At 39.0% G+C, this 26,636-nt stretch overlaps 1 protein-coding gene across 1 annotated transcript in view; it reads right to left on the minus strand.

Moving 5' to 3' along the window:
- Nucleotides 1-434: 434 nt before the first annotated feature.
- LOC150089846 (macrophage mannose receptor 1-like) overlaps nt 435-26,636 on the minus strand; it is a 96,228-nt gene continuing 70,026 nt past the window's right edge. The window contains exons 17-23 of the mRNA XM_090368856.1: nt 25,561-25,811; nt 20,359-20,533; nt 19,955-20,104; nt 13,616-13,723; nt 5,598-5,762; nt 3,851-3,928; nt 435-739 (exon numbers count right to left, since the gene is read on the minus strand). Coding sequence (XP_090224982.1) covers nt 522-739; nt 3,851-3,928; nt 5,598-5,762; nt 13,616-13,723; nt 19,955-20,104; nt 20,359-20,533; nt 25,561-25,811 — 1,145 coding nt within the window. The 3' untranslated portion in view covers nt 435-521. The remainder of the gene's footprint in view (nt 740-3,850; nt 3,929-5,597; nt 5,763-13,615; nt 13,724-19,954; nt 20,105-20,358; nt 20,534-25,560; nt 25,812-26,636) is intronic.

Here is a 26,636-nt window from a genome sequence, read left to right on the forward strand (position 1 = left end):
AGAATGCAATCGACACAATTATGGTCAGCTACTCACGAAAACGGACCAATAGTAGAATATAACAGTATAAAATCAGTTTTGTAATAGTGCAGAATTCTCAATATTTTTGAACAACGCCTTTCCCGTTTTGAGCAAAATTCTTATTGATCATTACAAGTTTTTTTTCCATTCTTTGTTCGAGATTTTTAATAAACAAATAAATTTTTGTGTCATCTCATCTATGGTATTTTTTGGCCATCCCCTTTACAGATTTCCTTTGCGACTCATTAGTCTAGAGTCACTATAAAATCAAAAAATGAAAAAACAGAAAGTAATATTTGAATAATGGAAGACCCAGTCTCAGACCAGGTTTGTGTTTGTTGGCGAAAAAATTAAACGATTTTAAAAATTATCTTTTAATATACAGTTCTGTACAATTTTTCAGTCGTGTTCCAAGATGTACAAAGAGCAGCGATGCCATTAAGTTATTTTCTTAATTTTTTTCGTCCGTTGGGATGGACCTAAAAACCAGTTGTACCAAATTAATGAAATCTAACGCCGTCGACTTCTTCTTCTCTGAAAAAGAACGCATTATTGCAACCCTCTTGTTCTTCTGCGGGAGAGTTCAAAAGGGGCAAATGCTTCACGTCCCTATTCTTCCTTTTTAAGTAAATGAATATCGCCACTGCTACGAGAAGAGTCACGATTGCCAGTAAGGCCATTGTGATTCCAGTAACGCCACCTGCTGAAACAGTCTGGTCTGCAAAATAAATCGATATAAAATGCATTTACTGAATTTTTACATATATATATTATCAGACACCAAATAAATGCTTAAACAATTTAAACAAACACAATTTGTTCTAAATAAGTCAAAATGCCCTGTTTACAACATTAGAGATAATAATAATGAGAACTCAATTAGCGTATTTGGCAGATATTTGAACTTCATAATAATAATAAAAACTTCTGTGATTCGGCAGTTTTTTTCCCAGTGGATTAATCATTGGAGGTTTTGGTCACAGACACAACGCAGGAGCTTCGCCTCTCTGCTCATACTGGAGAAGACTGTAAATATAAAATATAAATCGAAACTTCATTTAAACCTACACGATGAGATACACCGGGTTTGTTTGTTTATTAGGGGCTTGCTAATAGCACACCACTAGGTTGGTGGGTTATCAGCAAGTACTTGAAAATGTTTCAATTTCTTGCGTCGTTAAAGAGATTCCAACTTTTAATTTCTATATCAGTCTTGTACGCTAAATAATTGCAATGAGGTTAGCTGTTACCACACACAGAACTAGCTACTCGGACATACCTAAAATAATCGGCTGCACATGCAAATAGGACAGTAACCGACACGTCTCTTCCACGAAACACGTTCTCAACGAACAACATTGGGCTAACGTTCTATGGGTCTTTGTCTATCTTTAGGTCCAGCAAGCGTGGAAGATAACACTGATAATCTTAATCAACACTTGATTGGATGGTCTCTTTTTCTTACTTCCCAGAACATCCATTACAGAAATTAGAATGAAGTGCAACTCCCCACTTAGTTACCTATGTGATAATTACACTTAGTTACTCCTTTTTTATGTAATGTAATTATGACTGTCGCTATATGTATTGCCCTCACATTTATGTTCCTTAGCACCATGAATAAGAATATTGTGGTCTTTTTGTATTATCCCTGCTGTTTTGAGATTATCACAGTTAGATAGTCATTACGTATTTGTATAGATTTGAATAGTATATATTTGTAAGTTTTGTTGATATAAAGGTAAAATGCAGCCATTATCAACCCACTGCAGGATGGAAGCCTCCTCAACAATTCATGCTGAGGGAAATGGACCATAATCTGCCACGCTGGTCCAGTGCGGGTTGGCAGACATACTGGTGTGCAAAATTTAAGGACCAGTCAGGTTTTTCACCTGTAGCTTCTCATAGGAGTGGCGTGGATATGGGAAAAAAATACCAAAGGAACCTCATGAGGTACAGAAATGATGAAGGAAACAACACCGACACAACGGAAACAAAACAGTACAAAGGAACTTTATTCAAAAATGGCAACGTAGCACTGGCTGCCATGATACAGATGCATCACTGCCAAAGATGGAACAAAGGGAAGAGGTAGTCTTCAGTAGGAGATATGGCCACCCCTAATGTCGATGCAGGCTTTGCACTGCCTCTCCATAGAACAATGTTGTTGATAAGTTCTTGCGGTAACATTGTCCATTCCTCTGTCAGCGCCTTCTTCAGCTGGTGAACATTTTCTGGTGGGTGTGGATGTGCCGCTAGGAGTCTTCCCACAGCGTCTCATATGTGTTCGATGGGATTTAGTTCGCTAGAACGGGCAGGCCAATCCATACCAACAATGTCCTCCCTTTCCAAAAGCATATCAACTGCTGCAGTGCGATGGGGTGTGGCTTCATCATCTATAAACACGAACTCGGGGTCAATGGCACCTCCGAAGAAACGCACATGGGGAAGGATTACCTCAGTACAGTAGCGTGCATCGGTTACAGTACCGCCTTCCAGTATATGGAGTTGTGTACGTCCATCCAAGATAACACTTCCCCAGACTAGAACACCTCGACCGCCATATCGATCCCTTTCAGCGATGTTTACGGGTAATAACTTGTGCCAACTTCTCGCCAGATTAGCTGACGTCCAGAATCGCTGCTGAGATTGAATCTACGCTCATCAGTAAAGAGTACCATAAGTAAAGATTTTGTGGTTGTAACCTTTAGAAATAGTGTCGGTCCTTAAGTTTTGCACACCAATGTATACAACTATTTGCTAAAAGTGTGGTCTGATCGTATGCATGCCATTCGGATCCAATTTCCAGTTTTTGGAATTGGGTGTCGAATTCTCTCCAAGCTCTCGCTACGGACATTTTTGGCTGTGGCCTGCAACTTCTTAAATAATGCTGGAGATCCCCAAGGCTCTGTTCTTTCACCTACTCTTTTCCTCCTATATTTTAATGACCTTTTCGCATTAACGGAAAATCCTATCCATAGTTTTGATATTTGTATACTACATTCCACTTTCCAGTGTAACAAACTGCTCTGTGAAAACAGCTACAATTTCTTAAATATCCACCACCAGTTTCTTTAATGATCTCTAGTTCTGAGTGGGAGAAAATACATTCTGAGAACATTTTATATTCTTCCTGTTCAAAACTGCTAAATATATTTGCCTAATACTTCGGATTATATGTTAATTAGCCTTAAAACTTTACGCTTGGTCAGTTCTGCACTTTAAAATCTATTGTCAATTGTACTCGCTCATTCAAATCGAATTCAACCATTCTAATAGTACACAAAGACTTCGTCCATAGAGAGATGGGAGTACATTGTAGTTTAGATTTCTCACCAAGAATAGTTTACCAATTTAATGGAGTCGATACAAATTTGTGTATACGTATTTATGCTTCTGATTTGGTCAGTAGCATTTAAAAACTAGGCGCCTTTACCAGTCTTTGATTCATCTGGAGAAATTGTTAATTTTATTATTGATCCTCTCCTTTTCACGTACCTTTGATATTGTTGCCCCTCTCATTCGTGGTAGATTGGATAATGTGCGACAATTCATTGTCCCATCTACCATGAATGAGATGGGACACAGCGAAAAACACTCGGGGTTCTCTTTCCAAAGTTTCATGATGATTACTGATGAAGTAATGGATAATGATACTGACATTCACAGGTGTTATTTTCTACCCTTCAGTATTTCTGATACTACATTGGATTTACTGCTTTGGTTCCAGTGAATACATTAAGAAACAACGAGAGCTATTTCAGAACATTTTGGTTTCGTTAATTATGTAAAAGTTTTCCAATAAAAACTAGCTAAATTTTGAACTTACCGAAATGCTGAGAATGGTAACGTCCCTCTACCTTTAAATCGTTGACTTTCTTAATTGTGAGAGACTCGTTTGAAGGAACTAGAAAATGAAGACTGAATAAGTAACTATTTTTATATACTATTCGATATATTTATGCATAAAAAAACAAACTAACTACTTCAACCTCTAATCCATTCGAAAAACTCTACAGTCCTTAAATTCATTCAAACTACATACTTCGACAAATCTGGACTATTTCAATAGACAATCACTCTGTGGCTGAAAGCAACTGCCCGTATGCCTGTTCTGCAGCCATCACTTCCAATTTAAGTTTATGCCCTCGTGTGTGTGTGTGTGTGTGTGTGTGTTATTAATTTTATTGTTACTTATTCTCAGTGGGCACCACCACCCGTTTCAGGGACATATGGTCCCTCGTCGGTGAGTGGATAGGAACTCCGATGGTATATAAAAGCTAACAACCCAGATATGAATTAATTTCGCAATATGAGATGTTAAGGATGCCACTACAGAATTTCGGTTGGTTTACTGTGTATAGAAACGATGCTAATTCATTAATTTATATGACAGTAAACTCTTCCCAACGTTTTGAGGCTTTTCAGCCCTGAATCTCACGCGTTGCAGATATGACTGACGCGCCAGTACAACCACAGCTATGACAGCCTTCTTTGGACCTTAACGCACTTACACTCCCTTGTGGGAGTGTAACTGCGTTAGACTGAATGAACGCCATTAGACTCAATGAACATATCCTTTGGACTAGTAACCTCGCTGATAGAACAGTTGGTAGACCTTGGACTAGAAAAGTACTAATGTCTCCTAGATACACAAAGATGGTGCTAAAGAGGAGGTGGGTAAATAGTGAGTTTCACTTATGTAGTTGAGAAGATCACGTCGGTACTCCATGGTTAAGGACGCTTTTTAGGACCCTCCCTCGACAAGAAGAATCTCAAATGGATTCCAGAATCAGTTCGTTAAGGAAAGGTTATGAGTAACCAATATCATAAATTACCATGATGTAGTCATTAAACCGTTGCCCCCTTCGACATTTACAAAAGTAAATGTCGAAGGTGGGAAAAGTGATTAAGAATTCGGGCAAAGCCGCGTTGCTTTAAAAAGACTTAGATCGGTTCCATAAAAGGTCCGACGAATTGCTTTTATTCAAGTATGCGATACTTATAAATGTAACGTTATGCAGATCTGGGGAACAGAAATCCTGGAGTCGCGACTTATGGGGACAGAAGCTAAATGTGATTCAAGACGAAGACGACTAAGGTGTTATGATTCAATCTCTCATGAAATTTCCCGTGCAGTGTAAGGAGGCTGCTTGGACACGTAGTGTCCTGTACATGATTTATACGATTTTGCTAGTAGAGAGGACATCATTATCCGTCTATATCAAGGCAATGGTCATACCATATTCAGAATATTCTGTTCAAGTCTGAAGGCTGCAACTAAAAGATATAGAACTTCTGGAGAGAGTTGAAAGAAGGGCGACCAGATTACCGATGAGTGTAAATTAATGCACATATGAAGGACGATTACGTTAGACAAGAACTAGAGGACAAAAAGGCAATGAGTCGTGGTTCATAGGGGACTGGTTGGTTACTTTGCGAAAATGAGAATAGAATGAATATTTTGTTTTATTATTATTATATTATTCTTGACTCATGCAGAAAAAGTCTGCTTCCTTGATTCATTCAGCCTTAATAATTGTACTAGTAAAGAACTAATATGTAAATTTATTTACCTTTCTTAATCATGCACACATAACCCCTCTTAGAGTTGCAGTTCTCGTCGTTCCATTTTAAGTTACCAGAACGAATCTCAACACACAGTTCACTGAGGTCGTTGGGCTCACCTTCTAACCAGTTGGTGTATTCAACAGGGCTTCTGTCGAACCAAGCAAATCCGCCTGAAGATAAGAGACATGTTCTGTGAGAAATATATGAAGGCAACATTACCAATACTAAATTACTCTGGGTGTTTCGGGAATTCATCTAAAGATACAGTGTTTCATAACATGTGGCTCTACTTTCAGGGTCAAATCAGGACCTGAAAACAAAGGAAAAAGCTGATTTACACATGTGTTCGATTCTGAACAGATACGGAACTGTGGCTGTTTCAATTTTAAAGAGTGGCAATATGGAACTTTCAATGGTAAAAATAAACAAACAAATAGAATAAAATGTATACCTAGTATGAATAACCATTTCATAAGGAATACGTCTGCTTATTATTATTTATTATTTTCATATTTTTATTATATTTTACTATTTAAAACGCCAAGTCATTTATTTTGAATATCGATTCAGAGCCATAACTCCGAACCGTCCTAAATTGGACATGTTTCAGAACTTTTTTGTTGTTTTCAGGTTCTCAATTGATCTTTAAAGTATGGCCACCGTGTTACGAGACACTCTGTGTATAATGTAGGAATCTATTGAGGCGTAAATGAAATTCTGGGATATAAAAAAAGATGCGGTAATGTACCATATTCAGAGAGCAACATAATTATGACCTTGTATGACTACTCATGTTACGCTTCTCCAAATAATACTGAGTCGTACTTCCCACGCAAGATTCAATACATCTCAGGACAGCGATGGATAACGTCAAAGAAATATAATGTGTTTAGTAGTGTTTTCTTTTTAAGATAATACTTATCTTATAAAATTTTATCGTTAAATCTTATACATTTAACGATTAAATTTCACTTCTTAATTATTCTGAAATACGTGACATTATGAACCTTTAAATTTTAATCAAGACCTATTTAAAGTGCTAGTTTTTCACTTCATTAATAATACATTTTAATTGTATGTACTGTTTATCCTTATTATCACCTTGGGAAGTGTGTGAGATACAAATAACTCTACGCGAACATTAACTCTCTTCATCTTGGGATTCATCAGACTGAATACGTTTGAAGAAAGCCTTTAATATTTCAGGCACCGTTCGCCACGAGAACTTGAACGCACCATGGAAGCAGCATAAGATTATAAAAAGGTCCCATCTCATCACCGCCCAGATATACCCCTATAGGGGGGTGTATCTGGGGGTGTCATTCCCGAGATATCTGAGCCAGATATCTCAGGAATGACCTCCTCCTCCTCCCAAGCAACTTTCGTGGCCTTATTTCTCTTTAATATATGCATCTTCAGAGGTGGATGAATAAATTAAAGGGATCTTTAATTTATTATACATCTCATTTCAACAAACACACATTTGTTGCAATGCCCTCTAGCAAGTCAAGATTTCTTATCTTTGATTAATCATAAGGGGTAATACCTGTGATACTATAGTGGTGTGCAGAGCTGTTCGGGCATATTCTTATTTTCTCTTTATTCAGGTAAAAGATGGTTTATTCTAGATGCTCACGCAATTTACAGACAGTATATACGGAGCAATATGGCCTTAGTCGCTGATATTTCTGAAACCCTACTACTACTACTACTACTATTACAACAACAACATATTAATGTGCTAAATAAAGTGTCAATGCACTGGCTGATAAATACAAAATATTGAAAAAACTGGTGTAATCCGTGGCAGTTCCTCTCTTTCTAATTTAACCAGAATGTTCGATCGCATATCTGTCACCAGGAAATACGCTTATCTCTCACTACATAACCCTGTGAGTCTGTGTCGACTGATACCTGGACAATTTCTGAATCACAAAATCCATATGAATCTGCTTTAAAGTAGAACAAAATGCAAACATTTTGCATTTTGCAAAATGCAAAAATGCAAAATGCAAATAATAATAAAGGGCGCGATGGCACAGTGGTTACGATACTGGACTACAAGCATGATGGACCCGGGTTCGAGTTCCGCTGTGACGGAAGAGGGCGCGTCTCCATCACGCTGGGAGACATAATAATAATAATAATAAATCAGAATAATACTAAATAATAATAAAATAAAAACATCGCGAAAGTTGCTCCAACAGACCTACCTTTCCCAAGGCCGGCGCGACGGCTAAGGGTAGATAGTGGCGCCATCTGGTGTCATTCCAAAGAACTAACACTACAACTAGACGTGAGCCAAAGCTAAACAGGTCCACCTCCATAAATGGATAATGCCGAAGTGAAATAATAATCATACTGCATGAGCATGGTGCAATATAAAGTGACTCGCATTCAGGCCTTAGGCTGAGAGGTCGTCTCAAAAGTCGGAGAGAGTGGAGCAAGTAGCGTTGTCCCCTGTATGGTTACCAGAACAGAAGGTCAAGACCATGCAATTCCAACCCCTGGAAGTGCTTCCTGCGCAACTGCACTAATCGCTACCATGGGGGGAAGAAAACGCCAACGAATGAAGTGGAGCATTGAAATGAATACGCGCATTCTACGAAATAACCAAGCTAGAGACCGATATGACAAGATACAAAACTATTATATTAGTGTCACCTTGAAATTTCCCTTCAACCATCCATGTGTATTGTGTCTGTAAATTGCGTGTGTTCTCTGGTCGATTTGCCTGCTTTGTTGAAACGCACCCCAGTTTTTCCGGGAGGAAACCGTGCTATCTACTCCTGACGCCGACTAATTCAGCCACGGAGTGAAAGATCACATAAAAATTCCTCACTTCATCGACGGTATTCGAACCAAGGCCTTTTTCCACCCGATCCGGGACGGATGGTGACGATAACACTGCGCTACCCGAGCAGACTGTGATACCGAACCAGAGGCAATAGAAGTAAGAAATTAATTGGAAAAGTGAAGCGCATCCTCAAGAAAGACAGCGTCCACAGCAAATATGAAACGAAAAATCAGAGAACAGGAGAGTGACCACCCAGGAAGGGAGAAAACGCCAACGCATGGAGCATCGAAATAAATACGTACATCATGCAAGAATACTACGAAATAACGAAGCTGGAGACCGATATCGCAACTTACGGGGCGAGACTACATACCAAGTAGTCGGAACGATTCCCGCATATTCAGGTCACCGAACAGCGAATAGCGGAACAGAGAAGGACCATCGTCACGAAGAACCTGATAGCTCCTGCAATCTTGGAAAAATATCAAGCAGGACGTAGTAGTAGTAGTAGTGGCATGTGATGCAAGAAAGCATGTGTATGAGCTTATGCAGCATCAGCCAAAAAAAAAAAATCACACCATTCCCTCCAAATGCCTGTCCAGTTCCTCCTTAAATTTATTCAACCTATCAACTTCCACAACGACAGATGGAAGTTTGTTCCAGCAATTAACCACCCGCTCGCTAAAGGCCAATTTCCGCACATCTATTCTACATCTGTCTTTTCTTAATTTGAATTTATGCCCCCTTAGGGTCGTAATCTGAACAAGTGGAAGGATCCCATCAGAATTCAGCGTGCTCAACCCATTCAAGGCCTTATACACCTCAATCAGATCACGGCGCAGGTGCCTAGTCTCCAGCCACTGCAATTTGCAGAACTTAAGCCTCTCTTGGTAAGAGGATCCCTTCAGTCCCCTCACCAATTTTGTTGCCCTTCTCTGTACACGCTCTACATTCTTCCTAAAATGAGGCCTCCAGACCTGTACGCAGTACTCAAGGCATGGCTTGACCATTGCCTTATACAGAGGGATAATCACCTCCTTTTCCCTGCTAGCAAAATTCCTATATATCATTGACAAAACCCCATGACCTGCCCTGGCAGCCTGTCTGCATTGCTCAGAAAACTTCATATCTGCCTGCACAATTACTCCCAGGTCTTTTTCATTTTCAACCACCAAAGTGTAGTACCACACAGTTGGTACGTTTCTCTGGGGTTACTTCTACCCATATGCAGTACTTGGCATTTGTCAAGGTTAAACTTCAGTCGCCACTTCTTAGCCCATCTGCCCAAATTATCTAGATCCTGTTGCAGTAGCACACTGCCATTACTGTCATTAACAACCCTGCCAACCTTTGTATCATCTGCAAACTTCGACACTAAGCCTGATATGCCTTCATCAATATCATTGATAAATATACAAAACAACAGTGGACCTAACACCGAACCCTGTGGGACTCCACTAATAACGTTAGTCCACGAAGAGCAGCACCCATTGATTACCACCCTCTGTCTTCTCCCACTCAACCATCCTTTTATCCATTGTAGCAACTTACCCTTAATACCATTCTGCTCCAATTTGTACAATAGTCTTTCATGGCAACAGTGTCAAAAGCCTTCCTGAAATCCAAATATATGATATCAAAATTATTTTTTTCAACCAGTTCCTTTGTAACCACATCATAATATCCTATCAAATTTGTCAGACAAGACTTTCCCTTAAAAAACCCATGCTGTGTCTGAATTATTGCTGCAGTCTTGTCTAGATGATCCTGCAATGCATCTTTAACCAGTGACTCCATTATTTTACCAGGAACAGAATTTAAACTAACTGGTCTGTAATTACTCGTGTCACCTTTCGATCCCCCTTTTGAATTGGGGATACATTTGCACATCTCCAGTCCGTGGGAACCTCCCCTGAGTCCAAGGATGCTCTCATAATTATGGCTAAGGGTTTGCTTAGTTGTTTTGCAGCCTCCTTTAATAAAACTGGATAGATCCCATCCACCCCAGGTGCTTTTCTTATGTTTAACTTCAACAATTTCTCCTCACTTTGCTCTCAACAATTTCTCCTCACTTTGCTACAATTTGAAAACCTTCTGCCATTTTCAAACCTTAATAATTCCTCATTTGTGAATGTAGATGCAAAGTACTCATTCAGTTTGTTTGCTATCTGAGCAGGATCATCAACGTGAGCGATTAACTACAAAGGATAAAGAATACGGAACCAGAGGAGGAAGAACATACCACCACCGAACTAGAGGAGAAAGAACAAGAAGAAATACAATCCTCAGCAGCTGAAGTGAAAAGAGACGAGGTCATGGTATCCAGAATAGACGACGAGTGGAAGAAGGCCCTAACAGAATTCAAAGGAATGGACTCCACAAAGACTCATGTGATACCGAAGCAGAGGCCGAATAGAACCTTGTGGAGAGTCACAGACCACCTGAATCGGCACATAATACCGCATTACCTCGACAGCAATTGTGCAACAATGGAGGCCATCCACACAGCCGTGTATTGTGCTGCGGCAGCAGCTATGAGGATTAATGGAAGAGAAGAGAGAGACCAGCAGCAGAGGAGAAACATGAGACAAAAAATCAGAGAATAGGAGAGCACTTGGACACATTGAAGCAGAACCTCCTTGCACTCAGCAAGAGACTACGCCGATACAAAGAGAGCTCCCAGAGGAAAATAAACACAGCCGAATCTTCGATGCGGACCAAAGGGGCTTTGATCCTCATCGCTTCTACAGGAATATCAGAGAAGACGGGAAAGAAGGGAACGGACCACCAAAGAAGAAGGCGATTGAGGAGTTCTGGGAAACATATGGAGCAAGGAAGTAAGACATAAGAGTCGAGATACTTGATAGAAGTAGAACGCAAGAAAACCAAGGACGTACAAGAAATGAAAGGGTGGGAAATTCGGGAAGAAGAAGTAAAACAGACGATCAAGAACTCTCACAAATGGCGAACTCAAGGAATAGATAACGTCCACAACGACTGGTACAAGAAGTTCACTTGTACACACAAGCATCTGGCAGAGCAGTTCACCCGAATGATAAGGCATTCAGAGACAATCCCGAAGTTTCGCACTCAAGGAATCACATATCTGAAGCCTAAAGACGAAGATACAAGAAACCCGGCGAAATATAGGACAATCACCTGCCTCTCAACAATGTACAAGATCCTGACCAGCTGCATAACCAGGAAGATATCAGACCACTTTGAGAGCCAGAACATAATGGCCGAACAGCAGAAAGGATGCAAGCGGCTGAGCAAAGATGCAAGGAGCTTTGCATCCTTTTTGGCTTCATCATCAGTGAGTAGGCAGGTGCACTGGTAATGCAACAGGCTATCACAGTTGCGAAGTTATTTCCACAATATGAGACATGCCAAATGATGTATAAATAATAATGTATTAGAAGATGAAATGCACAAGGCATAATTTCTTATGGGTTTGGTTATTAACTATATAATATCGGTGTAGATACACCATAGTTTACCTATAAATTTGAACTACGTATGTAGTGTAAAAGGCATCGTTTTAATTGTGAAGGCACCCCACAATATGAGAAACTATTAAAAAAATGCCTTTTACATCTAGTCTAGATTTGTCTAGATCATATAATGGCCATTATATGGTCTAGACAAATTAATGACCCACAGATTGCACCAGGGAAAATCAGTCAACCGAAACTACCAGCTGCAGAGTGGTAAATAGATCGAAGCCATGGCAGAGGGAGAGGAGCCTACAAATATTTGGGGATCATGCAGGCTCAGCAGTTACAGCACAAGGAAATTAAGGCCTGCCTGACCGAAAAATGCCACCAGAGACTCAGAAGCCTGCTGAAAGCCAAGATGAACGGAGGGAACACAGTTAAAGCCATAAACAATATAGATTGGACTAACACCAAGCTGGAGGATATCTTGAGAAAGACAAGGACAATGATGACCAAGAGCCGCCAAAACCACCCGAAATCTGAGTGGGGAGACTGATAATTGCGAGGGAAGAAGGAGGAAGGGGCCTGATAGACCTAATTAAGCAATAGAAGACAGCGACAGTTAACCTGAAGGATTACTTCCAGAAACACACAGCAGCACTCCAGCTGGCCATAAGGAATATAGACACGCGATATAGCCTACTCAACCAAAGCGAGGAGTCCCACCCAAACAAGAAGTACAAACGAAGCTAGAAAGATGGGCAGAGTAGACACTGCATGAAAGACACTAAAATGATCTCCATCAAGATCACATAGATAAAATTGCTTCCAATGCATGGCTCACGAAAGGGATGCTCTTCCTCGAGACTGGGGGATTCATGATCGCCATCCAAGACCAGGTAATCAACACCAGGAACTATAGAAAATACATCGCCAAGAAGCCCGAAATGTTCGATGACACATGACGACGATGCCACCTGGCCTCAGAAACGATCCAACACATCACCGCGGGATGCAAGGTGATCACCCAGACTGAGTACACTCATACACACGACCAAGTAGCCAGGATAATACATCAGAAGCTATCAAGGAAATACCAGTTGATCGAAGAAAGTGTATCGTACTAGAAGTAAGAATCCCAGGCAGTACTAGAGACCCGAACCCACAAGCTGTACCCGGACTGCGCCATAATAAAGATAAGACCATCCCAAACAACAGACCGGACATAACCCTTGTGGACAAGACGGAAAAGGTTACCTATCTGATTGACATAGCGGTGCCGAACACTAGCAATGTCCAGAAAACCCATGAGGAAAAAAATTAGGAAGTACACGAACCTGAGACATGAGGTTAAGGAGAAGAGATATATGCAAGAAGTATCGACCTTCCCGATCATCGTGTCAACCACCGGTATGGTGCCAAAGACTCTACACGGCAGCCTAGCAGCAATAGGTCTCCTAGAGAACACCTACAAGGAACTCCAGAAAGTCGGAATCCTGAACACCTGTAGGATAGTCAGAAAGTTCTTGGACCAACAGTAACACCAGACATAACAATCACCCTGTGCACTTGGTAGCGATACCCCTCACTGGGCGGAACTCCCCAATCAGGGAGAAATAATATAAGAGCAATAATAATAATAATAATAAAATAATATATTTTGTTTTTATTAAGTTCTCCGTACAAGTATTACGACGTGTAAATGATGCGTACTTAATTAAATAATTAAATTAATTAATTACATTTTTAAATAATTTGAAATACGAATTAGTGATTAGAGCATACGAACCATCGTGTTTCCTTATCAACCCGATCCACACTGCACTTTGGGCACCCCTCATCAGCATTCCCAGAAGCCTTAACTCCTCTTCAGAATGAATGCTAGCAAGTGTTCCTCCTGTAAGACATTTCAAACAGAAATAACTTTCAAAAATGGAAAATTGTAAAGAATTCCAAGCCATTTTAAGAATATCCACCAATCTCCATTATACTAGTGAAACGTTATTGTGCGAATAACAGAGTATATGATACCAACTTAAAATCATATCTAGAATGAGAATGGATATTTGCAAGTTTCAATTAGATGTGTTCCATATGATCACCTTTAGTTACTCCGCAGCTGTTCCACCTATAATCCCATTCCTCCCATATTCGGCAAAAATACCCCTTTCAACCCGGATATATCGTGCCGAACAAATCTGGTCTTTCCCGAATAGCCAGAGAGTAAAATTTAAAGAAATGAGATTAGGGGATAGTGGGGAAGCAAAATCGGTTCTCCTTTTCCAGTCCACTTTCCAGAAAACACGCTTTCAACTATGTACGAACTTCTTACTCGTAACGTGGCAGAGCTCTGTCTTGTTGGAAAATCAAGTTTCCCTCATTGTCATCCTGCAGTTGGGGGAGGGGGGTATGGAAATTCTGCAACATATCCACATACAGGCTGCCTGCAACAGTACAATCTTCAAATAAGAGAGGATCGTACACTTTACGGCAGCACATCGCGCTAAAGTATCTTCACACAATCGCGTTGGCATCCGAAATTTCCTGGATCTTTTCAGTGTCCTATATTCTCACATTTTACTTGTCTATTTCCCTACTCGAGTGAAAAATGCCCTTCTTACTAAAGATGATTTGTTCCAGAAAATGATTACTGCCTTCCATAAACTGAAACATATTCGAAGAAATTCATACTCTTGGTTTTCTCGTCGATCAACAGCCTCTAAACGATCTGTAACTTGTACGGTTTCATCCTAAGACCTGGACGTAACGTTACACACTGTTTACCTACGTTCGTTAAGCTCACGACTGGAATGTCCTGTGGATTTCCTTGGTCTTCGCGTTAAACCTCCTCGAACCATTTGCACTGTGCCTCACTAACTTCTGTTCTGCATCTAGCTAAGCTGGGATGATTGCAAAAATAGGAGTCCTTTATGAATTTTGAGTGCCATTGCAGAACTGCAGGTCTACTCGTTGGCTTCTTTTTAAGACGTATTCGTTATTTAGGTATACCAGTGGTGGTAGACCGCAGCTCGTTGAACCAAAGTATACGCACTGCTCTTTCTCTGGGTTGGTAAATTTCGTCACAATTATAATTTTACGATTAAGCAGTCATCTTCTGTACCGTGTACATTTTCAGTTTGGTAAATAAAAACTTGGAAAAATGAAACCAGGATATATATTTACAAAAAGGGGGGTTACGTTCCAAAAGCTAACAAAAGTACACCTTTTTTTTTATAACTATCGGAAACTTAAATTTTATAATAGTAATAATTTAATATTTTAACTTTATTTTTATAATAGTAGTAACTTAAATAGTAATGACTGAACAAACGTCTTACTTTACAAACTGTGATACATATATATATATGTCAGATACGTGCATTTAATTTTCCCCTTGTACGTGCATTTAATTTTCCCCTCCTCATCGCTGCTTGGCACAAAATCAAACGAGAACGTTTTCTCTGTTGCCGAATATCTTCACCTTCTGAACTTTCTTCTGCCGCATCTAGAATTCGTGTATCTTCTTCTCTCTTTAAAAAAATCAATAATCTGAGTTTGTTTGCTTTTGTTTGATAGATCTTTGTAAATTTCTTGGAATGGAGCTAAACATTTTTGAAGCTCCCTTTTGAACTTTGTGCTCCTTTCAGTAGAAGGATCTGAATTCAAAAAATAAGATTCTAATTGCTCGGCTAGGTTTATGCCTTCCCGTATGCTTTTTAGTTTAAAATTTGAACTTCAGAATTTTCAACTGCGCTGTCATCCTCCGAATTGATTTGGTTTACCTCCGATTCCATTTCCACCAAATCCGCTTCGCCAGCCCCTTTTTCTACCAATAATTCGTGAACGTCTTCAGTAGTCATACCATCAAATCTTCCCTTCCTACCGACTTAGCAAGTTCTACTATCGCACCAATTCAGCTTTCTGCCGGTTCGACCATATTTCCTTAATGGACTGATTCTGGTCACACATTTTTCCAACACGCTTTTAATGTTGACGGTTCTACTTCTTTGAGCGATAAAGCTATGATTCCGATACAGTCTACAATTGAAAAAAAGTTTCCATTCCTCCATCGCTTCAACCGATTCGAAATCAACTTTTTTTAAATCCATTGTAACGATTTTCTGATGTAATGAACTTTAAAGGTAGATGTAATGCCTTGATCTAATGGCTGAATTAAAGAAGTTGTATTAGGTGGTAGGAACAATACTTCAACGTTTGGATGACTTAAACCTTTTGGATGGCCTGTCGCGTTATTCAATAATAATAAAACTCTGAAATCTAGATTTTTCCGCTTTAAATACTTCTCCACAGTTGGCACAAACAATTTAGAAACCATTCTTAAATGTATCTTACCAATTAACAAAGTTAAATGATACATGAAAATCGGAAGAATATTTTCCAGTTTGCAAAATAAAAATAAATTGACGCTTTCGTACATAGCTTAATTAATACCTACTGTAATATGTACAGAGTGGTTTTAAAATAAGTTTCCCTGGTGTAAAAACGGTTAGATGTAGCGCTGTGAAAATCGGTAGGTATGTCATTTAAGGTATGGGAAAGTTATTTGTAGAAGAAAAAAAAAAAAGGTTCAAATTTATGCCACCAGGGAAGAAATTGGCACTGTAAACATGAGATGGAATACTTAACTTAGGATTAGATTTTAATATCAGAAATGAGAAAACCTACAGATATTGTTCTATGTGCTTTCCTTCACTTGAGATGGCATTCTGAAAACCGAGGACTTCGTACGACACAGTTTCGCGTAGCATCTTACTAGGGATGTTGGCTACATGCTGTTCAATGCTTGCTTTCAAATCGACAAGCGCCTGTATGCCGTCATGGTAAACCTCAGTCTTTCAGGTATCCCCATAGCCAGAAATCACAGGGATTCGGATCTGGTGGGATTAAGGGCTGGCAAAAATTGCGAAAAGCCACTAGAAATCATTTCCGAATGTTGAACGGAGAAATTCCTTCACTTGTCGACCAAAGTCGGGAGGTTCATATAAGATGGTGCCCCTCCCATCTTGCATGAACACTACGGTCTCCAAGCATTACCTTTCTTGCAGAGCAGGAATAATGTGATCTCTTAGAAGAGCTCAGTACCGTGCACTAGTTACCGTACACCTTACGGGGCCATGAGGTGTAGACTCTTCAAAGAAAAATGGTCCCATTATAAACTCTGCTGTGAATCCACACCATACTGTAACGTATGGTCTTTCATGCACAGCAGATGGACGAGAATATTCGTCAGTTTTTCCATTTACAGTCCCATGAAGAGTGAAATGTGCCTCATCAGACCATAAGATTATTCGAGCCCATGTATCGTCAAATTCCATACGAGTCAGAAATCGTAGAAAAAAGTCTATTCGTTGTTGTTGATTACAAGACTTTAGTTCTTGCACTAAGTGAATCTTGTACGGGAACCAGCGTAAGATTATTCTAAGCACTTTGCGTACAGTAGAACAAGGAAGGTTCAAGTCTCTTGACACACCTCTGGCAGGTGCTACTGACTGGTGGTGTTTCGCATTTTGACCATTGCAACCCCCACTTCATCCAGTACCTTCCTTCTGATACGTGGTCCTTCCCTGCCAGGAATTACACCTAACTCCCCGGTCGGTTGCTTCAAATTTCTTTATTAGTTTTCGAAGCCCCACTGACAAGATCAAAGGTCCTATACCCAAATTAAATGGAAAAAAACAAAATGAAAAGTTCACCAGGTGCAAACTAATATTTAGTTGAACCGCCTCTGGCCCTGATGACAGCAGCACACCTTTGAGGAATTGACAAGATCAATTTATGAAGACAATCAACTGATAGTTCGTGGTTCCAAACACGAATTATGAAGTTCACGAAGGGTTTTTGGTTTCTTTCTGGCAACTGCAGATTCCACACGATGCCAACAGTTCTCTATAGGATTCAGGTCCGGGTTGTTCCCTGGCCAGCTAACAATTGTAATGGACCGTTCTTCCAACCATTTCTTCACCTGTAACAAATGTAAACACATTACTACCGAACCTCTAGTGCTGATATGAAGATAAAGTAACTACAGAAGTGCCTACTTACACTTTTCGCCCAATGACAAGGAGCAGAGTCATCCTGAAAGCTGCAGTTACTTGGCAGGTTGGAATGGTCTCTAATGGTTGGCAGCAATTTGCCTTCCAATATAGCCACATATCCATTGGCATTTACGGAACCTTTCATAAAATGCAGGTGATACGAAATGCACCCCCATATCATATGGCTGGTAAGGAATTTCACTGTAGACACCATACAGTCTGGATTGTATCCTTCACCACGTCTACGGCGAATCGTTTGTCTCCCATCAGAGCCATGCAGGTTGAATTTCTTCTCATCCGAGAAAATAACTGACTTCCACTGCTCCTTACACCAAATTAATCGGGCCTTTTTCATTTTTTGTGTGAGGAGGGGCTTCTTCTTAGGACCACAGGTTACAAGTCCACTTTTGAAGAGGCGTCTTGTGACTGTTACTGCACTTGCTACCACTCCTGTACGTTCTTCCCATTCTCTTTTCAGCTCAGACGAAGAATCTTTACGGTTTTTAAGGCATAAGCGCTTCAAAACGCAGTCCTGGTTTGGCGTAGAGATTCGTTTTTGTGTCCGGTTCCTTTTTACCTATCAGCCGAACCAGTATTCTTGAGTTTGGAAAGAAATCTATTCACTGTCGACTGATTACAAGATACTCTATAAGCAATATGACGGAAAGAACATCCTTCTTCATGTAAAGCAACAATAGCACTCTATCTTCGTGGCGTTAACTGCACGTAACTCGCCATCCTGACACAAACAAGGAATGACTGCAACTAATGCAGAGCGTGCTTATATAGCTGAAAGTAACAGCTGATGTAATATTACATCATCAACTACGCGTGTCAATCTTATCTGATGCAATCTGTAAAAATATTGCCATATACTCGCGTCATTAGGACGACAATTGCAAATTTAAGGGGTGATGCTTTCTTTGAACACCAGTGTATATTATCACAGCTCCTTAAATGCTGATATCCAAGACCAAACGCCAAGAGGGGATGGGACCGCGAAACTAATTATCCCTGTCGTGCTGGTTTAAAATCGGGAAAAATTTTCTCCCTTTTGGCGCTTGCTTAAAATCAAGAAACGATTTTACCGCCTTTGAGGCTGGTTTGAAATTGATAATAGATCGTTCAATCACTGTGAACCAGTGGAAGGGGCTAGGACAGCTGTTCTCTCCTTGTCGCAAAGATCCATGGGTAAGCACCATAAAACCCAAATCTCAAATCCGCCTTACCATGAAACATTGTTTCCACATCTGGAGTGGTGCTCCTTCGTCTCTTCGTTCGCTGTCTCATAGACGAAACTTTCTGATTGTATGTCTTTTCTATAGTTACTTCCATGGGTAGAGTTCTACTAAAATGGCAACTGTAATAGCCCCATTCTTTTGCGAACTAATCCGAACATGAGCTGCAACCAATCAGCATCTATTCACAGTCGAACTCCAAACCACAAAACTAACTTTTCCTCTTCCTCGTTGATGTCTTCTAGTTCTGCTTTCTGGAACAACCTTCCTTCGCATTTAACTGAAATTCATATCTAATGTTAACAGCCATTTTCTGTATTCTCAGCCTTAAATTCCTTAGAACTTGAGACTGATTCAAAGGATTCAAAGGACGATTCACTTGGATTCAAAGGATCCATTCGGATCAGTCCTATGGTTCTTTGAATCCAATCCAATGAAACTGCGTCATAACACACACACACACACACACACACACACACACACACACACACACACACACACACACACACACACACACACACACACACACACACCTTTTTTTGCGATTAAAAATCTATTTCTTCCTTAATGTGATCTAGTGAGAAGATATCCATATATATCATTATATTATAAATTTGCTTTCGGAATTGCTAATTTATTAGGGGCTACAGTTTATTTGACACCGCTGTATAAAATGAATTTAACCCAAAACTCGTCACATGGGACTTTTTGTGGGCTTGAGTTGATGAAAACTTTACATTACTGAGTTTCTGAAATGCTATTTATTACTTAGGGTTCTGATCGATGTGTCGTTCTTTTCGGTTATACCAAGAGAAATGTTGTAAGAAAACTTACCTCTATGGAAACAGTTTTCTTGAGCAGTAATCCAAGGGACCGTTTCTTTAGTTTGAGTATAATAGCAGTACCTTCCTCCCAAATCATGCCAACCATTTATATCAGATGGGCACTCGGTGGCAACTTCAGATGAAACTACTGGAACAATCTCTATAAAAGAGTAAAAACAAAACGTAAGACATGAAAAACAAAATATCATACTTAAAAGAAGTAAAATCTATAAGAAATCCCCTGCGTCGTATATTTTTTCTACATTTAGAGTTCGTACAGTTATTTGCGATAAGGAATAATATTTCTTATTGGTTAACTGATAGTCACAATCAGATATTTTAGATAGAGGGTATCCTGCTGCTATTCGATAATGAGGGTGGTAAACGAAATTGCACAAGATAAGGATTACCCACCTTCTGACACTTCACAGATAAAAGGTCGTCTTTCCTGGCAGTTGCTGGTCTTCCAGTGACTATCATTTGCCATAACTGTACAATAGATTCCTTGCGGACTTTCTGTCGGTTCATTTGTCCCCCAGTCAGTGTAGAGAAGGGGCAGTCCAGATATCCATGCAAAACGACGTTGATTCTACAATATATTAAAAAAAGAAAGAAAAGGAACTATTTGAGTGAAACCTTATCAGCAGCCACAAATATTTTTACATTTGTCGTGTTGTTTATTATAAATCAAAACAATGCGGATTAAAGCTGTGGTTAATCCGTTCATGCCAACGAACACTGAAAGTGATACTTTCGACTCATGTACCCTGAGGAAATAAATCAAATAATATTAACACTTAGTACTACGACAATGTCACTCCTTCCCCCAACCCCGAATTTTCCTTAAATATTAAGATAAAAAAAACTAATCTTGGTAATAATTATTACTGAAAAGTATCTGACCCGCATCCTCTATAAAAGGAAAAACATCTACAACTTTCCACTTTTTTTGCATCCTTAAAGTGTTATCATAACCGACATGAATACCTGCACGATTATATCAATTAACCTTATTTAGTTATAAAATAAAGAAAATTATTAAGTCCGCCCATACAGAAGAAAAATAATGGGAAAGGAAGGAAAACCTGCTTTCCTTCTCTTTTTTTTTTTGTTGTTATGAGTGGACTTTATTTTACTCTTTTAAAATTTTTCAACTATATTTTCTATCTGGTTAGTGCAGACAAGAATATTTATCGTAAAGAAATTTAATATAAATAATTCAAATTAAATTGTTATATAGGAGCCCATGTTTCAAAGCATTAGGAAGAAATTAGTTACTTAAAAACTTTTTCTATTTGTATGTACGTATGTGTGACTTGCTTTGGGTGAGACGCAAGTCAAACTCCACCTTGAAAATCTGTTAGAAACAATAACGCTGTCTAAAGGCCTGATAATGTTGCGTTAGTGTAAGTGTACGTTCGTGTTGTTGTGATGTTTCAGGTCTCTTCGCCAGCCACCAAGGAGTAACTAAGGCTCGGTCAGTCGCTTCCTGGCACCGTCTCTGGTACGTGTAGCCGAGGCTGGTTCTATTTTCTAGTGCTTATATGGGCCAAGTTCGCATCCATTGGAGGTAGTGCATTACCAATGAATGCACTCTATCCTAGAGGCTGCCCAACCAGTAGGGGGAAAAAAGTAGTGGTGAAATATACAAGACTATAACTGAGCTAACGATAGATACGATTTGTGTCCAAAATAAAACAACCCCCTTTAGTCACAGAGGTGGATCAGCATGTCAGCTGTCCCCAAATAAAATAATCAGTAAAACAACACGATCAAACAGTTCTAAAATCAACTAGATTTAGGTTAAGTTAGGTACACATTAATTCCCTCCAAGCAGAATCCAAATCAGACTTACAATTTTAATAATAAACTGTGTATTAAATCTAAGTTTGCATTTAACATCCAAACTTAAGCTATACCGACAATATTTAAAGGGTACTTCTAACATAAATATACATTTAACATCAATACATCTGATGATCTTCGAATGCCAGGAATTGTCTTCGAATATCTCACCAAATCGAACTGAGCTCGCATTACATTTTAAACTGTTAGTCCTTAATTAAAACATGCAAGTACAACTATATCTGATTATGTACAAGACATATTACCCTAGTATAGTCAGAAATCAATTTAAAATAAGCTCTTATCACTAGAGTAAGTTAACTAATCTGTATTCAAACGTAATAAAATCATAAACTCCCTCATTGTCTATTTTCCTCAGGACAATAATCCTTTATGTTATTCTTGTCAAATACGTTTAATTCTAATAAGATACGTTAAATTAATACCTTCTCCGAAAACTAATGGGGTAGTAACACAGACTGCTGTGACGAAGAGAAGGGTCGACCAAACAGTCTCAAAATCATCCATGGGCGGGGCACTCTGATGCCTACCGCCTACCTAAACATTATTGTTTTTGTATCTCAGGAGTTACAAAAACAATGATGTTTTTATAACTGTTTATAAAAACAGTTACAAAACATAGTTCTGTTTAATCTAACAGAAGTCAGACTACTAATTGGGTCTCCACGGTTGTAGATATTATAGAGAGACTTTTCCCCCTGATGATCACCCAGAGCAAGACAGAACGGAACAAGCTCAGATAAGGTTCGATAATGGATATTACAAGAAATCAAATGACACGAAACTATCTAGTCTACATGAACTTGCACTTCCAACTTCTAAAATCAATCTGTGAAAATGTCCTGGAATGGACTTAGTTGAAAATGTGACAAACAAAATATTTCACCAACATTTTTCACATATATTGTTGAATGTTTTCAACAAATGTCTATTAGAGAGAACTTTTCCAAATTTTTGGAAGATTGCGTTATTAAAGATACTCAGAAAGTCTGGAAAATTGGCAACAGATCCCAAGGCATATCGCCCTATATCCCTTTTGGGAAACCTTGGAAAGCTTTATGAGAGATTATTAGCGCCTAGGATGAAGAAGTTTTTGGCTACAAGTAATATGATTTCTAATTCACAATTCGGCTTTAAGAAAGGCTCCTCCACTGAAGATGCCAACAGAAATTTGGTGAATATAGGTAAAACAACAGAGACGAAATACATGATGGTTATTTTTATCGACTTTGAGGGCGCTTTCGATACACTCTGGTGGGAGAGCGCCCTCAGATCACTTCGAAAGGCAGAATGTGATGATTTACTCTATCATGTTATTAGATCTTATTTTTCAAATAGGCAGATAAAAGTCATCTCACAACATTTGGTATTTTCAAATTTCATTTCCAGAGAATGCCATGTGGGCATCCTCAGAAAATGAATTTTGGTCCTTTGGCCTCTCTTCTGGAATTCTGTTTTAGACCAATGGTTACTAAAAGAAAGTAAAATTTGCAATAAAATTGCACATGCGTTATTTAGTGTTATGCATACCAGGCAAGTCAAGGATTTTGGTAGAAACACATGGGAAAGAAATCCTGGATGATTTGCTGGAATGGTCTAGAATAAACAAATTAAAAATTTCTGAGACGAAAACTAAAACGATGATCTTCAATAACAAACTGGATCATAACAGACCTCCTAAACTTCATATCAACAATGCCTAAATTCCTTATGTTTCTTCAAATAAATATCTTGGTCTCTTAATTGATGATAAATTTTCTTTTATACTCGCGTAAAGAACTTAGCTGAAAAAATTAAGAAGTTTACTGCCAATGCGATTAGGCTCTCCAGAGCTGAATGGGGTATAAAGCACAAAACTTTGGCATTCTATTATAAGGCTATATTTTTGCCAATTGTAGTATATGCAGCTGCCATATGGTTCGCTAGGGTTACTCACGTCACAGTGAAGGCCAAACTTTTATCATTGTAGAGAAAGATGATATTGGCAATACACAGATGCTGCAGAACAACAAGAACTTCCTGGCTATTCATCAAGAAAGGTTTGGCAACACAAATGCTCGACATTGTAAGTAATCCGGCCACGAACATTCGGCAGGTGAAAATTAATCTTTGGACAAAATTCACTGAGAAGTGGAAATACAGATGGCAATCCAGTGAAACAGGACTCACTTCCAAGGAGTTCATTGAAAATGCAACGTTTGCTGTAAATAAGAAAGTTATGGGATGGTTTTATCCTTCAATGACAACGTCATATTTAATACCTGGACATGGTTCACTGCGGGATAAATTGTGTAAATTTGGACTTTAACCTGACCCTTTGTGTTTTTGTGGGGCAGTAGAAGATTGGAGGCATGTTTTGCTTTACTGCCCGGCTTATGACGACTTCAGACAAAAACTATTTAAAAGCACTCAATCTATTAGGACTGATAACCTCATTATTTTGATTCAAGATGCCAAGAACTTTGCGGCACTCCAATCTTTTTCTGACAAGGTATTTAAAAGAAGACTCACCTTGTTTACTAATTCTAGAAGTGGACAGTACACTGATGTATTCATGAACTTATATTTCTACCTTACTAGGTCAAACAGCTTTTAACTTAGAAACTAAATTTTGTTTTCTTAAATTAGTAATAATTTGGAATATATATAATGGTATTAACAATGCATAGAAGGATTTATTTGTTCTCTGGGATTCAGAATTTTTTGTTCAATTGTTTTAAGGGGCTAACGAACTGTAGCCTGTGTTTCCCCGTTTCATATCTAATTTTAGGATAAGACTACACAAGCTGTGTAGTATTTCTTGGGTAATAAGTTAATCTAGTATTTAAAATTATATTTTAACATGCATTCAACTTTATACTAGACTTAATAAATTTTTTCTTTTTTTTTTTTCCCTCGGGTTGGGCAGCCTGAGGGCTCCTGTTCTTTGGTATTGCACTCCTTCCACTGGACAATAAAGTAGTGCAGCAGCGCTAGATAATAGAACCAGCCAACACTCCTCATGCTTAGAAATGTGCACTAGGCAGTGATTGTTGACTGGATGTTGATCGCTGTAGACCGCTGTTGATCTCATCGCAATTTGCAATGAGAAACAGGCGTTTCTCATAACAAATTGCGTTCGAGTACTCCCTTCGGATATTCTTCTTTTTTTCTTTTTTGTTTGTTTGTTTTTGGTGTGTCTGAACCAGGTCAGGAGGACCTGATCTCCGTTGTCTCTGAAATAGGCCTTCTTCAAATCGTTCCTAAACTAAGTCTGGACTCAGTCATGGCACGGTGTTTGTGTTCTTACTCTTCTTCTAATCGATACGTATAGAAAAGTATTCTGAATAAAATCAGCTTTCCTATAACCTTTGATGTTCTCAAAGTGGTGAGCTTTCCGGCTATCCATCATATTTAAGACTCCGTTAACGAGGTTCAAATGTGTGACTGCAGTGACGAACTGCCGATATGCCTCCGACCTTATGACTATTTGAAAGCTTATAAATACCCTGCCGCAACCAAATCTGTATTTTTAACAACTCTGTTATATCCTTGAAACCTTTAAAGTTTGTGCTTTACATAAATTCCGTAATTTGAATAATTCACTATATTGAGAGGTGTCCCAGTACTCCTTTTGGACAGCGTATGCTTTGAAAATAAAAAAACATAATTTAATGGAAATCATTCGTTCAAAGAAGCATATAAAATATCAACGAAATTTAAAGAACCTCCGCAAAGTATAATAGTTATCTGAGTAAACGAATAACTCACATTTCTTTTGAGTCCAATCCATACAGGAGAACTGGCGTTGTAAATAAATGCCATGAGCTGCGTGTGGAGAAAAAGATCTGTAACTGTTACAAGATGTCCACCAAATTGCCCGCAGAAATGTTCGGCTCGATACCACGTTTTCTCCTCTTTAGGAAGCGCAAATTGTTTATAACAAGAAGATCCTAAACTTTTCCATCCTTGCGGTTTGATACATCTGTTTGTTTCAGGTGCTGATGTTGACAGCATGCGTTCTAGAATGAAGGAAATTAAGCAAAAAATGTTTACATCACCGACATAATGTAGTTATATAGTTCCTTAATTACAAGTATACACCAAGGTGCTACAACGAAAACCTATAAAAGAAGTTCTTTTTTAATTACTCAAAACTGTGAACATCACCAATCGTTTATTGCTCTTAACCAAGACCAAATATCCATCAGCAATATCCGACCGTGATCAAGATGGAAAACACTTATTAAAATGCACTCTTTCATACAAGGTTATCCATTTATTGCGCAACCCATTGATTAACAGCGGATGTCTATACTCACTAGCCAAAAAATTAGAAACATTTATTTAATATCTATTATAGTCACAGGTCGTGGTAGAGATTCCATTGTGTGTTATTAGGAGCCTAGCTCCAAATTTCCTCATTCTTCCAACATGATGAAATCTGAGGACCACAAAAATATGCTGCCCTTTCTAACACGTCCAAGGCATTCTCAACTGAATTCAGATCTAGACAGTTCAGCGGCCAGGGTAGATACCGGAAATCTTAGGAACGTTCCTCGAGCCATTCAAATACAACTTCTGCACAGTGGGTAGTTGCGTTATCGTCTTGAAGGAATCCACCGCAATCCAGATAACAATTAAGCAATGCAGGGTAAATCCAATATGGGTCAGTCTTTCTGGTGATTGTGGCATCCAAGTATCAAAGTGGCCAGTTATTGTTGTTGTTGTAGGGTTTTTAGGCACATCAGCTACTTAGACCATATTGCGCTATATGTAATATGTCTATAAACTACGGCCATTCTCTGGTCGATTTGCTGTTTTCTGGTCGAAAAACCCGAGTTTCC

Source organism: Mastigoproctus giganteus, chromosome 2 (genome assembly GCF_048544385.1).
Source record: "Mastigoproctus giganteus isolate SK-2022 chromosome 2, ASM4854438v1, whole genome shotgun sequence".
NCBI lineage: Eukaryota > Metazoa > Arthropoda > Arachnida > Uropygi > Thelyphonidae > Mastigoproctus > Mastigoproctus giganteus.